Here is a 15,987-nt window from a genome sequence, read left to right as displayed (position 1 = left end):
TCGGCCGAGGAAGCCGACGAGGAGCTCGGCGAGGAAATAGAGAACATGTTCTCTATTTCCTCGTTGTTCTATGGGAGCTCTCGTCCCGCCGAGGTCCTCGGCGGCTTCAGTGCTGAACTGGCCGAGGAACTCGATGTGTTTGGCACGTCGAGTTCCTCGGCCGTGTGTACGAGGCTATAGAAGCTTTTTATCTACAGCTAAAGACAACTCACAAAATGCAACCTAGGAGGATACATTACCACCATGCGTGATGTTTGTGCCCCAGCACCAAGTGCATAGGCCACCTCAAGCCTGCAGCATCCAAGTCCACTTCCGGTTACATCCAACCACCAAAACTTACTTCAGATGTACCAGTCTCTTTCTCTTGTAGAGAGTAGGGCATGCCAACAAATTATGCAGCATGTAAAATAATTATATTTTTTACAAAATCCTCTACAGTACTAACTAGTAAGTGTGACAGTTACCTTATATGCAAAAAAGAGGATTGACAGTGGCTACAAACAGGAGCAACCTAGGGTCTGCAAGCTACAAAATCCAGCTCTGATTTAGTGCACATCATTGGAGCTCCTATAATGAAAAAGTATTATGGAAAAGTATGTGACATAAGCCAGTGGGTCTCAACCCTGTCCTCAAGAACCCCCAAGGTCATGCTTGCCAATTTTCCCTTATCTTGCACGGGTACTTTAAATCAGAGTCAATGGCTTGGTATTTTGGACAGCTATTTTATTCAAGAGAAATTCCAAAAACATGACCTGTTGGGGGTACTTGAGGGCAGGGTTGAGAACTACTGACATATGCTACCCATTCTCGTTATTTGACTTTGATGTCTAGAGGTCATCTACTGTGATCGTTGTCAGCATACATACACAGTCTCGTTGTCATTAGAAAAAATAGAGCTGTGTAATTGTTCATAGATATACCGTTTTTACCTTATTTATCCACTTCCCGACCTCCTCATGTACATATACGTCAGCAGAATGGCACGGACAGGCACAAGCACGTACCTGTACGTCCTCTGCTTGACGTGGGTGGGGGGTCCGATCGGGACCCCCCCCCCCGGTACATGCGGAGGTCGGGTCCGCTCGGGGAGCGATCCGGGACGACGGCGCGGCTATTTGTTTATAGCCGCTCCGTCGCGATCGCTCCCCGGAGCTGAAGAATGGGGAGAGCCGTGTGTAAACACGGCTTCCCCGTGCTTCACTGTGGCAGCGCATCAATCGAGTGATCCCTTTTATAGGGAAGACTCGATTGATGGTGTCAGTCCTACAGCCACACCCCCCTACACTAGTAAACACACACACAATAATCCCCAAATGTTACAGCGCCCCAGTGTTTAACTCCCAAACTGCAACTGTCATTTTCACAATAAAGAATGCAATTTAAATGCATTTTTTGCTGTGAAAATGACAATGGTCCCAAAAATGTGTCAAAATTGTCCGAAGTGTCCGCCATAATGTCGCAGTCACGAAAAAAATCGCTGATCGCCACCATTACTAGTAAAAAATATAAAAAATATAAAAATGCAAAAAAACTATCCCCTATTTTGTAAACGCTATAAATTTTGCGCAAACCAACCGATAAACGATTATTGCGATTTTTTTTTACCAAAAATAGGTAGAAGAATACGTATCGGCCTAAACTGAGGAAATTTTTTTTTTTATATATGTTTTTGGGGGATATTTATTACAGCAAAAAGTAAAAAATATTGCATTTTTTTTAAAACTGTCGCTCTATTTTTGTTTATAGCGCAAAAAATAAAAACCGCAGAGGTGATCAAATACCCCCAAAAGAAAGCTCTATTTGTGGGGAAAAAAGGACGCCAATTTTGTTTGGGAGCCACGTTGCACGACCGCGCAATTGTCTGTTAAAGCGACGCAGTCCCGAACTGTAAAAACCCCTTGGGTCTTTAGCCAGCATATTGGTCCGAGGCTTAAGTGGTTAAACTGTGTATATTATACAAAACCTGACTATTGAAAAAAGTTTATAATTAAAAAAAAAAACAAGTTTATAATGGCTTTTAGACTAGGCTCTGTCTCTACTTGCTGTTTTAGGAAGACCCAAACATAAGGCCATACAATCACATGGCAGCACCATATGGTTTAAATATTTTGTTCAGTTGTAGATTTCTTTATTTTGTTTTGTAGCTTTCTCTGTGGTGCTCTCTCTTTTTTGCTTCAGTTGAAATGTAATAAATTACTAGGATATCTCCCTGTGCTGGAGACTGTTCCATTATCATCCATCTGCTGCGCCAGCAGTATACTCATGCCTATAACTTTGTCCTTTACTTTCTGCAACAGCAACATGTTCTGCATTCAATGCATCCTCACAAGTATGGTGTACATGGATTTTGTAATTACATTTTTTTCTTCTCACAGATTGTTTTTTCTCTGAAATATACCTGCATTACATATTTTATTATCTGTTTCAGATACGTGTTGATGGCCCTATCACTGGAGCTTTCCAATATGAAACCATACAAGTGGTAGATTCCGGTCCTATCTTGCGGGATATGGCATTTACTAAGAATGAAGAGCAGCTCTTTATCATGTCTGAGAAGCAGGTGAGTTTTGCATTCTTCACTATGTGGTTTATTTGAAAGATCATTTAGAATCAGGCAAAATGGCTATACAAATGAGTTGCCTGGTATCATAAATCAGAAGTGTGTAGAAGATGTTTTTGAATTTTGTTGAATTCAGTTACAGTTTGGTTGCCCTGGGTAACAAGGACAATTTTAGTTTAGATGCTGTTGCATGAAGCCCTTTATTGGACGTAGGGCAAGGTGGGACATGCATGGTGGTGTTAGCCATAATTTATAAAGTGCTCATGATGTACAATGATTAATAAGTTTTACTGTTTTAAAGTCTCACTTGAAAATTGAATAATCACATGGTAAATGATGCCTGCTTCTTGTATTAACCTGCCTGGCGGTATTCCCGAGTCTGACTCGGGGTTAGATTTTCATGCTGCGAGCAGTAACCCCGAGTCAGACTCTGGCTCGCCTCGCTGGATCCACAGGGAGTGTTTACTTACCTTGTCGCTGGATCCAGCGATGCCACCGCGCTGTGTGAGCGAGCGGGACCTCGCTCGATTCACACAGCGTCCTCCTGTGCCGCCGATCTCCGTTCCCTGCGACGTTACGACGTCAAATTCAAAAACGCCAAATTCAAAAACGTAAACAAACACATTACATACAGTATACTGTAATCTTATAGATTACAGTACTGTATGTAAAAAATACACACACCCCTTGTCCCTAGTGGTCTGCCCAGTGCCCTACATGTACTTTTATATAATAAAAACTTTTCTTTCTGCACACTGTAGATTGTCCATAGCAACCAAAAGTGTCCCTTTATGTCAAAAATAGTTTTAGAGCAGCTAGAAAACAGCGATAATAAATTATAATCACTTGCAGAATTGTACGATAGCGATTTGTGGGGAAATTTGTCATAAAAAAAAAAAAATGACAGCAACAATTCTGCAACTGAGCAAATTTCAGTGATTTTGATTTGATTACATTATTGAATAATTTTTATTATAATTATATTATTATTTGTTATAATTATTTATAATTATTTATTATATTATAATTTATAATTTTGTTTTAAAAAAAATTTCATACCCGGGATGCCTATTAGAATCTTGTTTGGTCAGATTTAAGTGAGTTATTTCTAAGAATTACAGGCCTACAATATAAAACGACAAATTTCCTTGCAAATAATGGTACCACTTTCAGCACCTTTTTTCTGAAAGAATCATACCGCCAGGGAGGTTAAAGTGAAAAATATATTGGTGTACAAAACTCTGTTCTGGTAACATGATTACTGGCAAACAATTACAGAGAGTTGACCTCTATGTTCTACTTTGGTGCTTTCTTTGTTTTGCTTTAGTATTTGTTTTGTCCTTTGCCAGATGCCTGTGGCTATACAAAACATAACGCCATGTGCTTGGGAGAGGCTAAAGCTGGCAAGACTCCAGTCCTGCTTTCTGTACCACGACATAAACACATGCTTTTGCTCTCCTCATCAGCTTAAAACTTCAACAGACATGACAGCTGATCTCTCTGCACCAAAAGAGTTGCCCTTGATGAAAGTTGATGGGTAGGAGAGGTGTGACCTATCGCTAAAGACAGGTTCCATATTAGAAAGGCAAGATGGGGAATATTTCTGGACACAGTTGCTAATGAGATGTTCAGAGCATATGTTCAATAGGCTATTTTCCATATCACGATGTAGTGTAATTCTCCTATGAGAGTAACGACTCTTCAGGCATTGCCATGGTTACTACAGGCAGTCTGGTGAAAGAAACGATGAGGTGTCAAGAATGGGAAGGACACAGTGGTGTGAACAGTAGGGAAATGTAACAGAGTATGTTGCAACCACAGAAGTTTTCAAATTAATGAGGACCTCAGAGTGGAATAATTGCAGCTCTGTATTCTAGCTTATGTTTCTTTTTCTCTTGATAATTAATAATGAGGGGACTCTTCCTACCTGTGATGTACAAAGCATTGATTCTCACTGTGAGCCCTTTTCTCATAGAACCATAAAAAAAATGTCTAGTCATTTGCAAACAGCATTGACTCTTGAATTTTGTGGTTCCCGATGGCTAAAGGCATTTGAGGGATTTGACTGTTTTCTGTTTAGTTTTACAAGAAGCAAACCTTATAATTATTTTCCAAACGTCTTAGTATTTTTGCAGTGGTATTCAGAAAATAAAGGCTATTTTATCTGCTAATAAAAATCCCTTTCTCAGAGCTATAAGTTATGTGTGTGAAGATATTTTATAGGATTATTTGACAGTATGTTAATTAAACTAAAGCAACAGTGAATTTAACAACTAAATAAGCAATTTATCAGAGAGAAAAACTTCAATATATGTGGGCTGAGTGCTTTATAGAGATCTAAGTGGTGTATCCTGTCTAACTGTGTATATATATATATATATATATATATATATATATATATATATATATATATATATATATATATATATATATAAAACATAAAAAGAATAGATAATATAAAATGAATAATAATATAGAGAAAGACACAAAAGATCCCAGAAAGTGTCTTGCTCTATATGAACTTTTAGTAGTAGTTTTATATTATCTATTCTTTTTATGTTCCAGCGCTGCGCTATTGTATATATTTTGTCTATTTGCTAGGATTTGGTATTTCGGCCTAAAATGTTCAGCTGCTTTTTTTTTATGTCACATGTAGAGAATACGATTTCCTATAATCTGTGCCCAGTCTTGCCACACAGAGTTATGCCAGCTCTGAGCAATCCTCTTTTTATTGTTCAGGGAAATAAAACAGACTTCCAGATAAAAACCAAAGTCCTTGCTTGAGTGACAGGTTATTTACATATCTCGTGCACTGCTTGCAGACATACACAGCTTCTGTAAAAAGTGCTCAATTCACATCCCCCTCCCCCTCCTCCCTCCAGCTCTATGTATATTCTGATGGCTGTTGCATTTTCTCATGGCACTGAACTGTGACTCACCCCATATTTTGAAAACATTTAATCAAAACACAGGGGAGGGGATGTGAATTGTGCACTTTTTTTCAGAAGCAAGGACTTTGGTTTTTATATGAAAGTCTGTTGTATTTCACTGAACAATAAAAGATGATTGCTCAGAGCTGGATTAACTATGTGTGGCAAGACTGGGCACAGATGATGATGTATAGGAAATCTTATACTGTACATTGTGACATAAAAAAAAAAAAAAAAAGGTTTACATCCACTTTAATTGTTAGGCCCCGTACACACGAGAGGATCGATCCGCTGAAATTTATCCGCGGACCAGTTTCAGTGGATAGATCCCCAAAACTGAGGAATAATTGCAACAGCTATTGCTCAAAATAAAATGCTAGAACCTCTAAATTCTAAGGGTACTTTTACACTGAGGTGCTTTTCAGAAGTTTTAGCTCTAAAAATAGCATCTGTAAACCGCCTGAAAAGCTCCACACTGTGAAAGCCTGAGTGCTGGGGCATTGCGCTTGCGGGATGGGAAAAGAAGTCCTGCAAGCAGTATCTGTGAGGCGATTTGGGAGCCATGTATACACCACTCCCAAAATGCTCTGCCCATTGAAATTAATGGGCAGGATGCGAAATCGCCTAAAAATCACTTCTGCAGCGCCACAACATAGCCAATTTTAAACCTTTCTTCGGCCTCTAGTGGTGTTTAAAAGTGCCCTGCTAGTGGCCGAAAAGCATTGATTAAATGACGGACGCACCCCCACCCCAGTGTGAAAGTACCTTAAGGGTTTGGTTAGATTAGAATGTACATTGCAGAGAGTATTGATGAGGTTCAAAGTGCAGTTTGTTGGGTTACCACCCTAAGCATTTATCCTGAAGAATATATATAGTTTACAGGGAGCATTGTTTCTTATTTAAAACAAGGTTGATTGATTGATTTTGAATAGCCTATATATTGCCAGATAGACCATGCCATCAAGCCTCTGCCTCTGAGAGTTATGCTGCTGGCTGTCAGAGTATTGCAATGCATGGGACTTGTAGTTCCACAACAGCTGGAGTGCCAGGGTTACCCATCCCTGGCATAGACAGTGCACCACTTCAGTTTGGTTTCACTGCTGTTTTAAAGTGAAGAGGGCAATGGCTGATCCTATCCTACACAAGCAATACATGCTTTGAATATACAATTGGTATCACAATAAAATGCACAGTTACAGCATACATGTATGAATCACATTACCTGCCTAGAAATGTCTAAAGCTTTGAACAGATTCTTGTGATCCACCCAGTTGGCAACAGCACTGCATTCTTTGTGGACAGGTAGAAAATATTTTAGGGGGGGGGACCCACTTTGACTTCCCTCTTCCTGTAAGCCCACCTAAGTACTTTAACCTATATGCCCATATTAGAATTCCCAAATTTCAACTTTAATTAGCTTATGTTACTTAAAAAAAATAAATTAAGAAAATAACATTGTTCAATGATAAGGCTCACTCAACCTACCCCCCAGTGGCTTTGAAACAATTGTATAGGTAATTCTGATTCTAATATTTTTTTTAGTGCAGCTATATGCCATTTTTCTTAAATTTTCCTCGACTCCATTATGTGTAGATGTCCCCAGCATGGGTCAATGGCTATGTTTTAATAGATCTGTGCTTGATTTTTTTTTGTGGGGAGAAATAATTCAATAGAAGATCATAACTATTTGTTGAGCTATATCTGCTCAACTGAGAATTGTGCTGTCAGGAAACAAATTCCAAGCCACACACTGCGAATTGTCATTTCTATTCTTCCCCTGTTATGTTATGGGTTCACATCACAGATAAGTGTCCAAGATAAGTAGGCATTTCCCCGATAGAATTCTAGAAACTAATCAGCATTGACATTGTTTGTACTGCCCTCAGGATTACTTGATGTTCCAGATAGTCTTAAAAGGAAAAAAAATATATATAGAGAGAGAGGGATGTTGTGAAAATTTACTGTTAAACCTCAGGGAAGAGCAGCTGTGGGAATTTAAAGTCCAACATGGTTTATATTGAATATATTCCTATACAGATACACCCTGCTAGGATTAATTTTCAAAGTGTTTTTAAAATATTTTAGCGAAAGTTATACTTGGGGAAAAAACACTGACAAAACTTGTTTATGTTATTTTGAATGTCGGTTAAATTATTTTAGTACACTCCTTTTACATGCAATGCATATTCCGAATGCATGTTGTAAAATGCTACAATTTGATAAATTTTTGCACATGTGAAAATGTGCATTTTTGTTGTAATCATTTTCGTTCATTTTTTATTTACCTTTTTAAAGTGTATCTACACATTTGTCGTCATATTTGAGAAACCCCTACTATAAGTTTGTTATGTGTTCCCATTCACGCAGCATACCTAAGGATATATACCGTATTTATCGGCGTATAACACGCACAGGCGTATAACACGCACCCTAACTTTAAGAGGGAAGTTTCAGGAAAAGAACTTCCACAGCCCCCTGCATATAACACGCAGGCACAGTTTACCCTCTATTTTCAGGGTAAAAAAGTGAGTGTTATACGCCAATAAATACAGTATATATATATTTTTTTAATTCAGCAAAACAAAATGCATACAGTATGTAGTTTGCTATGTTGTATAGATAACATACTAGGGGTATGGGGAATATACATCAAAGAGCTAAATCTCTGTACCTACATCCATTAGCCCCCAATCACACTGAACACGACATTGAAAGTAGCACAATTTCAAAGTAGTACTACTTCAAGTGCTACTTGGAACACATCTCTGGTTACGAGCACAGATGTCTATGCAAGTCGTACCTGAACTTGCAAATAGTAGTACAATAACTACATTAAAATTCAATGTATCTTGACTGCTTCCATTGCGGACAATAGGGTGCAACTTGTCATGCAGTTTGAAACTATTAAACAATTGGGAAATTTGAGGGGGAGGGGTTCCTTTTTTGTTTCCTGTAACTTTTGGGACATTATCCACAATGGGTATACTTGCTAAGAAAACCATTTCCTCCCATTACCTGGTCCTTTAAACTTTCACGTTTCTGCGCTGTCCCAGAACATCACCAAATTGGGTACCCCACCATTAGATAGTGTCTACTGGCACAAAACCGAAATTATCATTCTGCCACGCCATACCATTGAACATTTGTGTCACTTTGCTAATGCGCGTATTGCGCTACTCTCCAATCCTTATTTATGTACCTACTATACACAGACACAGTGCCAAATTGTTAAATACTTTGTCCCATGCCCTGTTCTTAGGGGAAGACTAACTTTTTATCTCATTGCCATGTAAACTTTGTTTATTTCCTCAATAACATTTCTGAGCCAGAAAAACTTGGCTGAAGTGCCAATTTAATTCAGGATGTATCTTTCATAGTGCATAGTATGTCCACAGTACTGCAGTACATATACATAGGCTTGTTTAATTTCTATATTAATTCTATGTTTACTGTGGTTTCTCTGTGTTAGCTGAACGTGTCCCACCGCTGTGAACCACTTAGAGGTGAACGTAGCCTTATGCCGCCTACACACGATCGGACATTCCGACATCAAAACCGTGGATTTTTTTCCGACGGATTGTTCGCTCAAACTTGTCTTGCATACACATGGTCACACAAATGTTGTCAGAAATTCCTAACATCAAGAACGAGGTCACGTATAACACTACGTTGAGTCGAGAAAAATTAAGTTCAATGATTCCGAGCATGCGTTTTGTGCATCCGAATTGGCTGCAGACGATCGGAATTTCCGACAAGAACAAAAGTTCTAGTCGGAAAAATTGAGAAGCATCTCTCAAACATTTGTTGTCTGAAATGCCGACAGCAAATGTCCAATGGAGCATACACTTGGTCGGATTTTCGGACAACAAGCTCACATTGAACATTTGCTGTCGGAAATTCTGACTGTGTGTACGTGGCATTAAAGTGCTTTTCATTACTGCTCAATGCAGGGGTTCTCTGACATGAATAGAGTTGTTCACAGAGAGTAACTTAGGGGTTGATTTACTAAACCTGGAGAGTGCCAAATCTGGTGCATTTGTGCATTGTAGCCAAGCAGTTTCTAATCTCAGCTTGTTTAATTAAGCTTTGACAATAAAACCTGGAAGCTGATTGGTTTCTATGCAGAGCTGCACCAGATTTTGCATGCTTCAGTTTAATAAATCAAACCCCTTTTTTTTTATCATATCCCATTGTAAAATGTGTGTAGAGTTCATCCTCAGTACAAGCTTGGGCATTAAAAGCACAACATAAATTGTTTATTTTTTTTACAAAAAGGGTTTAGTTAGCCACAGTATGGTATGCAATATTGTGTCACAAGTCATGGCAGTCAATCTAAAATAGCTTTCATTATTCTGGCTGCATTTAGCTGCTGTAAGCTAATATGCTATTGGTTGAAAAAGGTTACAATGCCGCATTGCAATATGGTTCTTTATACTTGCGCAATACACACATGCATTTAAAGTTTATCACCCTGTCCCCAGATAGTGCACACATATGTATAAACAGTAAATACTGAAAAGAGATGGTCTATTGTTAACTGCTAGTGTGTGTATTATGCCTCATTGTAAATTAGTTCAAAAACATCATTGCACTCATAGAGCAGTATGATTTTTTCTCTCTGTGGCTTTACATTCAAGTTTGTTAATGCATATGTTTGGTTGGAACCAAATGTTATTCTGTAGCACATTATTATCCCCAAAAAATTGTTATGTTTCATATCTGAGCAATGGTGGCAGCCCCCCACCCCCCTTTTTTTTTGTCCCAAATCTTTTTGGCCTCAGGCATAAGATTATACCTTTCCGTCCAGACAACATGGTAGCCGTTGGTCTAAATGCATCCTGACTTAATGCTAAATCCTACCATGTTCACTTTTGAGCTGAAACTGTTTTTACCTGCTTTGAATAGGTTTTTATTATTCATCACAGGTGCTGCTGTAGGTCACATACAGGGAAAGAAACAGCAAAGACTTAGAAGAACCCAATAATTTTCATTCTGATTGGGTTATTTGGAAAATGCTTTCTACCTTTATCCATTCAGTTAGAGATGGAAGGCTGTGTACTGTGCTATTAGTAATAAAATGACGATTCAGAAATCATTATATGGAGCTGTTGTTCAAGGTCAGAGTATGGTTGAATATTGTGTAAAAATAGTAATGTCTCGTTTTGTTCCAAAATGTGGTTTATTAAAAAAAGACCAACAATCTTTATAGAAACAGATGGTACAACACTGTAGCCAGGGTCTACAAAAGGGGAATGTCTTAAAAGACGTAACAATTACTTGACTTCAATGTGACATCAACAACTGTCACATAAACTTCCATTTCCTTCATGTGTATATTTTTTTCCCAGCAGACAATTATCTTTGCACATATTTTAGAATGAGATAATCCTGATTCTCAGCAGAAAATTCCCATCTTCACCTTTTTATTTGCCCTCAGAGAGCCATCATAAGGGGCCCTGCAGGTTTGATTTATCATACTGGATAGTCATGGTGTGATAAGCTATGCCTGATTAATCTTGTAGAGGCAAAATCTAATAATTAAGCTACAGAGTTTCAATCCAATTCAGAGAAATATGCTAATGTGTATTGATTGCAGACAGGGCTTTTCATTTTATTAGCACGCTGCAAGTCGAGGATATGGAATTTTAATTGATGGGAAAAGCTTCTTTATGAAATAGCTAGGACAATGGTTGTGGGTTAAAGCAGGCACAGATGAAGTCACTTTTGGAATAGCTTGCTACTTATAACACTATTATCTGGATCTACTGAATTAATAGGTGTTATTAATTGCCCTTCCTACCTTTCAATTTTATCAAAGGTTAATCTTTTCAAAGATATCCAGAATACAAAAGGCTAAAGACATAACTGGTGATGTATTTGTGTTAAGTGTCTAAGTGCCTTTATGTGGCTTATTTAAAGCAAAACTCCACTTTTGTTGAGAATTAATCAATGCTCTTCAAGAAAATGATATGCATTACAAGTCTATTAGTCAAATCAATTGCAAATTTGCTGAGTTGCTGAGATAGGTTACTCAACCAACTTCTTCAGGTGCTGAGTAGGAGCGCCTGCTTTCAATAATTGTTTGCTCAGTTCCAGTGTTGTAATAAAATGCATCCCCCAGTACCCCTTTAGATGTTTGACCAGAAAAATCAACTATGAAATGCTCACCGTAATAATCCTAAGAATGGAATAGGTAATGTCTTAAAAGTTCTTCTTATGTTTATTTCAAACTTATGTAAAAAGTAGTGAGCTAATCAATCAGGAAATTAGGTTAATGATAACTTTATGTATGAAAATGGAGTACAGAATACCTCCAGATTTAAAAAAAAAATATGACTGGTTTGTGGTTGAAATGGAAAAGTAATTTTTAAAGCCGAGTTCCACATACTGTAGCTGCTGACTTTTAATATTAGGACTCTAGTATCCAGTATTGATGTTGGCACCCAAGGCCAATGTTTTCATCAGCTTTCGGGGGCTGCCGCCGCCATTTATGGGAAGGGAAACCTGCGCATGTGCGAAGCGTGTTGTGCTTTCTTTTTTTTTTAAATATGTTTATTTATTTTATGAAAAGACAACAGTACAATGATTGAGCGAAGGATTCGGATTGAGGCATAACGCCTTTGCTGTACTTGCTGTGCTTTCTGAATGGCCCAGCGGTGAGGGAGGGAGGGGGGCCCAACTTCCGAGTGATCTCACTGTGGTAAAACAGGTCCCCACTTCCTCCTCCCCTGAAAGGTGCCAAATGTGGCACTGGAAGGGGGGAGGAAGCAGATAAGCGGAGCTTCCACTTTTGGGTGGAACTCCGCTATAATGACAATAGGTTAAACAACAATAAAATGGCATGCATGGGTATATTATGTCACAATGATTTTAACAAAAGTTGGCTTTCCCTTAAAGTAATTCCTTTCACTTTTAAAATTGGTTAACATGGCACAGTTCAAGTATTTTGATGCCAATCTTAGTAGCATATATTGGTTCATATAATAATACAGTATAAAGAACTTTGCGCAGCTTCAAGGTAGAAGCCTAATACAACTTATTCTGACTGCTTCAGGTCAATGTACATTGTTAGTCTACGTTTAGCCCAAAGCATTACATAAATCAGTGTTAAGTTCATCTATCCCTGGTCTTTTTGAATCATCTAAATTAGATAATTCACAGGGAATCTATTCTAACCAACACAACTGTATACAGTCTGTTTTGTTTTGCAAAGTTAGCTTACAGAATTGATGTTGGTCTATTTAGATTTTTTTCTCACTGAATGATTTATTGTCTGTTTTTTGTTTTTTTGCCTTCCTCTGGATCAAATGTGGGTATATTATTGTGCAAATGGCGGTTTCGATTTGTGTTTGCTTTGGATTTTTTTTTTCTGTGGGTTGATTATACTGCAGTGCTGTCTGTTCAGTTCATTTCAGCACCTCTGTCTATGGACAGCTCCTGCATGTGCTCTGTGGAAAGCTCAGCACTTACAAACAGTAGAATGGTATTTGTGTGTAAATAGCAGTGGTTGTCATTCTTATTGTCACAATACTGAAACATTGTTAATTAAAATATAAAGTGTTTTAGATAGCTTAGATAAATCAGAGATGACTGTATGACTTTAATACACATGATAGTTTAGTTATGATTTCAGGAAATCATTTTTTTCTATGCTGTAACCTTTGTTGCAAAAGCTATCTGAATGTTTTGATGAATAGTATCTGACAGTGCTTGCTGTATGTTTGATATTAGTTGAGCTGATAGTCTGTCTTTCTGATTTTTTCTTTTTTTTTTCTAAGTATGAAAATTACTTTTTGATTTTTGTTATGTCTAAGGCCCCGTACAGACGACCGAACATGTCTGCAGACATGTTCGGTCGTCTGTACAGCCGAGCGGACAGGATTCCAGCGTACATTTGCCCGCCGGGCCTTTTTCGAGCGGGCAAATATTTCTAAACATGTTTAGAAACATGCCCGCTGGAATCCTGTCCATCGGACATGTTCGGTCGTCTGTACAGACCTACCGTACATGTCCGAGCGTCCGCCATCCCTCGCATGCGTCGAATGACTTCAACGCATGCGTGGAAGCATTGAACTGCCAGGGCGCGCGGATTTCTGTATGATGGTGTGTACAGCCATCATACAGAAATCTCCGGGCAGACATGTACGCTGAAAATGGTCCGGCAGACCATTTTCATCGTACATGTTTGCCCGTCTGTACGAGGCCTAAAGCTCACTGTCGGCTGACTTCACAGATCCGGTCCAAGGTCTACAGTGATCCCGACAATGCCAGGATTTTCCCAGGTGCCTGACCAGCAGCTGTCTTGGCCCTCATTGTACCACTGAGAATCTCAGACAGCCAATCTGACTCCCTCCACAGTCCAGCTCTCCAGTGAGTGCTGAAGGGGCAGAGCAGAGAGCCGGTGACTGACAGACACTGCTCTCTGCTCATTGAGGACCAAGAACTGAGTGATTAATGGTCTTTTGTAACTCAGTTCTCATGCAGAGGTGGAGGGGACAGATGCAGCATTGGATTGATGCTGCACCTACATAGACAAATATGAATGTTTATTTTTTTAAATTTGCACTTCTCTTTTAAAATTGCTTGCATTTTAAAGTACTTTGAATGATGTAATAATTTGTCTTGTTGTGTATCTGCCTGGATTTCAGCTTTAAACTATCCAAATTTAGTTATTCTGTTCTCTAAGGTAAAATGGATTCGGCTTTATGTACACCCTGCCTTCATTTACTGCAGCTGCGGGAAAATGCAAAGCGTGCCAAAATTGTGCTGCATTTTGCCACATTTGCATTTTCTCCTCAAAAAGTTCCTATCCTGAATGTGATTCTTCCATGTTCAAGAGAGGGAGGTTGAAACTCACCTAAATGTGGCAACTCCAAAACTCTGCTAAAAGCCTATGTGTACATGGACACATAGGGGGTTATTTACGAAAGGTAAATCCACTTTCCTCTACAAGTGCACTGCCTGAAGCCTCGTACACACGGCCGAGGAACTCGACGTGCCAAACACATCGAGTTCCTCGGCCAGTTCAGCCCTGAAGCCGCCGAGGAGCTCGGCGGGGCGAGAGCTCCCATAGAACAACGAGGAAATAGAGAACATGTTCTCTATTTCCTCGTCGAGCTCCTCGTCGGCTTCCTCGGCTGAAAGTGTACACACGACCAGTTTCCTCGGCAGAATTCAGCCAGAAACTCGGTCGGAAGCTGAATTCTGCCGAGGAAACTGGTCGTGTGTACGGGGCCTGACTCTGCCCACCTGGCTGCTCTTTGTCCATCTGCTGACTTTACAGTGACGGGGAATGAGTTGAGGCTGTGATCATGGATGGGGGAACTGTGGACACGGTGGGGGTGGGTTTGTTTGTCGCCCCCCAAAAAATGGAGCACCAGCCACCACTGGTCAGAGAATTCCACACATTCAGCTGATAGCTATAAGATTTGCCTGCCTTTACAGCCCTAAGATTATAATAATATAATTGATGTATGAATCTGCTTTATTTGGGATTTTTTAATAATTATTTCTTACAGAAAAAAATGTACAGGCATACCCCACTTTTAACTACACAATGGGGTTTATTTACTAAAGCTGGAAAGTGCAAAATCAGGCTCACTTCTGCATAGAAACCAATGAGCTTCTAACCCCAGCATGTTCAATTAAGCCTGGTAGTAAAACCTGGAAGCTCATTGATTTCTTTGCAGAAGTGAGCCTGATTTTGTGCTTTCCAGCTTTAGTAAATAAACCCCATGGCGTACTTAAAAGTGGGGTATGCCTGTATAATGCTCATATTTGCAATTCCATTTTTCTAGAAAACCAACCCCAAGTCCCAGCCACCACAAGTGCTGATAAATTGTATGTTTTTATTGATTGGTAATGTAACCTTGTAAATGACTAAGGCACATGAAACCCAATACTGTGTGTATGATTTTTATTGATTTTCACTTAACATTATTTAATGCAAGAGAAGCCGCAAAATACAAAGACATAGCTTTTTGTTTTGAAAAATAAGACAAATTCTCTGGGGAGAGATATCATTTGTTGCCTGTATGCTATTGTTACATCAACACAATGGCACGCTGGCATTGTACAGTTATTTGATAGAGTAATGCTTTGTCCTTTTGTTATGCATGGCCGTGCACTATATTCAGAGAGGCTGCAATAACACTGGGAACAATTTAGTTTGTTGTCTATTTAAATACACTTTCAGAAAGGTGATTCATGCGTGTATACACAGGGAGAAAGTAATAAGCGAAACGGTATACACATTTCAAGACTGGCATTATTAGAACAATCATGCAGCTCAAGACTATAAGGAGCAGGTTGAGCTGTTTCTGGCTTTGTTCTATTTTGTTACATTTTACTAGAGGGGATGGGGGGCTGTAGCAGGTTCTACTGAATGTTTTTTTGTTTTTTTTTAAGTAACAGGCCTGCTAGTCATTTAATGATCCAATTGCACCTGAACTTTGTGACACATGTATAAAAGATTGCTAGTTAGTGTACTGTTTATAG

General features: G+C 39.0%; 1 protein-coding gene across 3 annotated transcripts in view; it reads left to right on the top strand.

Moving 5' to 3' along the window:
• Positions 1–15,987, top strand: part of PLXNA4 (plexin A4) — a 910,139-nt gene that overhangs the window by 473,811 nt on the left and 420,341 nt on the right. For all 3 annotated transcript variants that reach the window (XM_040343305.1, XM_040343306.1, XM_040343307.1), the window contains one exon: positions 2,429–2,560. In XM_040343305.1, coding sequence (XP_040199239.1) covers positions 2,429–2,560 — 132 coding nt within the window. The remainder of the gene's footprint in view (positions 1–2,428; positions 2,561–15,987) is intronic.

The sequence above is a fragment of the Rana temporaria genome, chromosome 3 (assembly GCF_905171775.1).
Source record: "Rana temporaria chromosome 3, aRanTem1.1, whole genome shotgun sequence".
NCBI lineage: Eukaryota > Metazoa > Chordata > Amphibia > Anura > Ranidae > Rana > Rana temporaria.
Note: the sequence above shows the minus strand (reverse complement) of the source record. Positions and strands in the feature narration are given on the sequence as shown.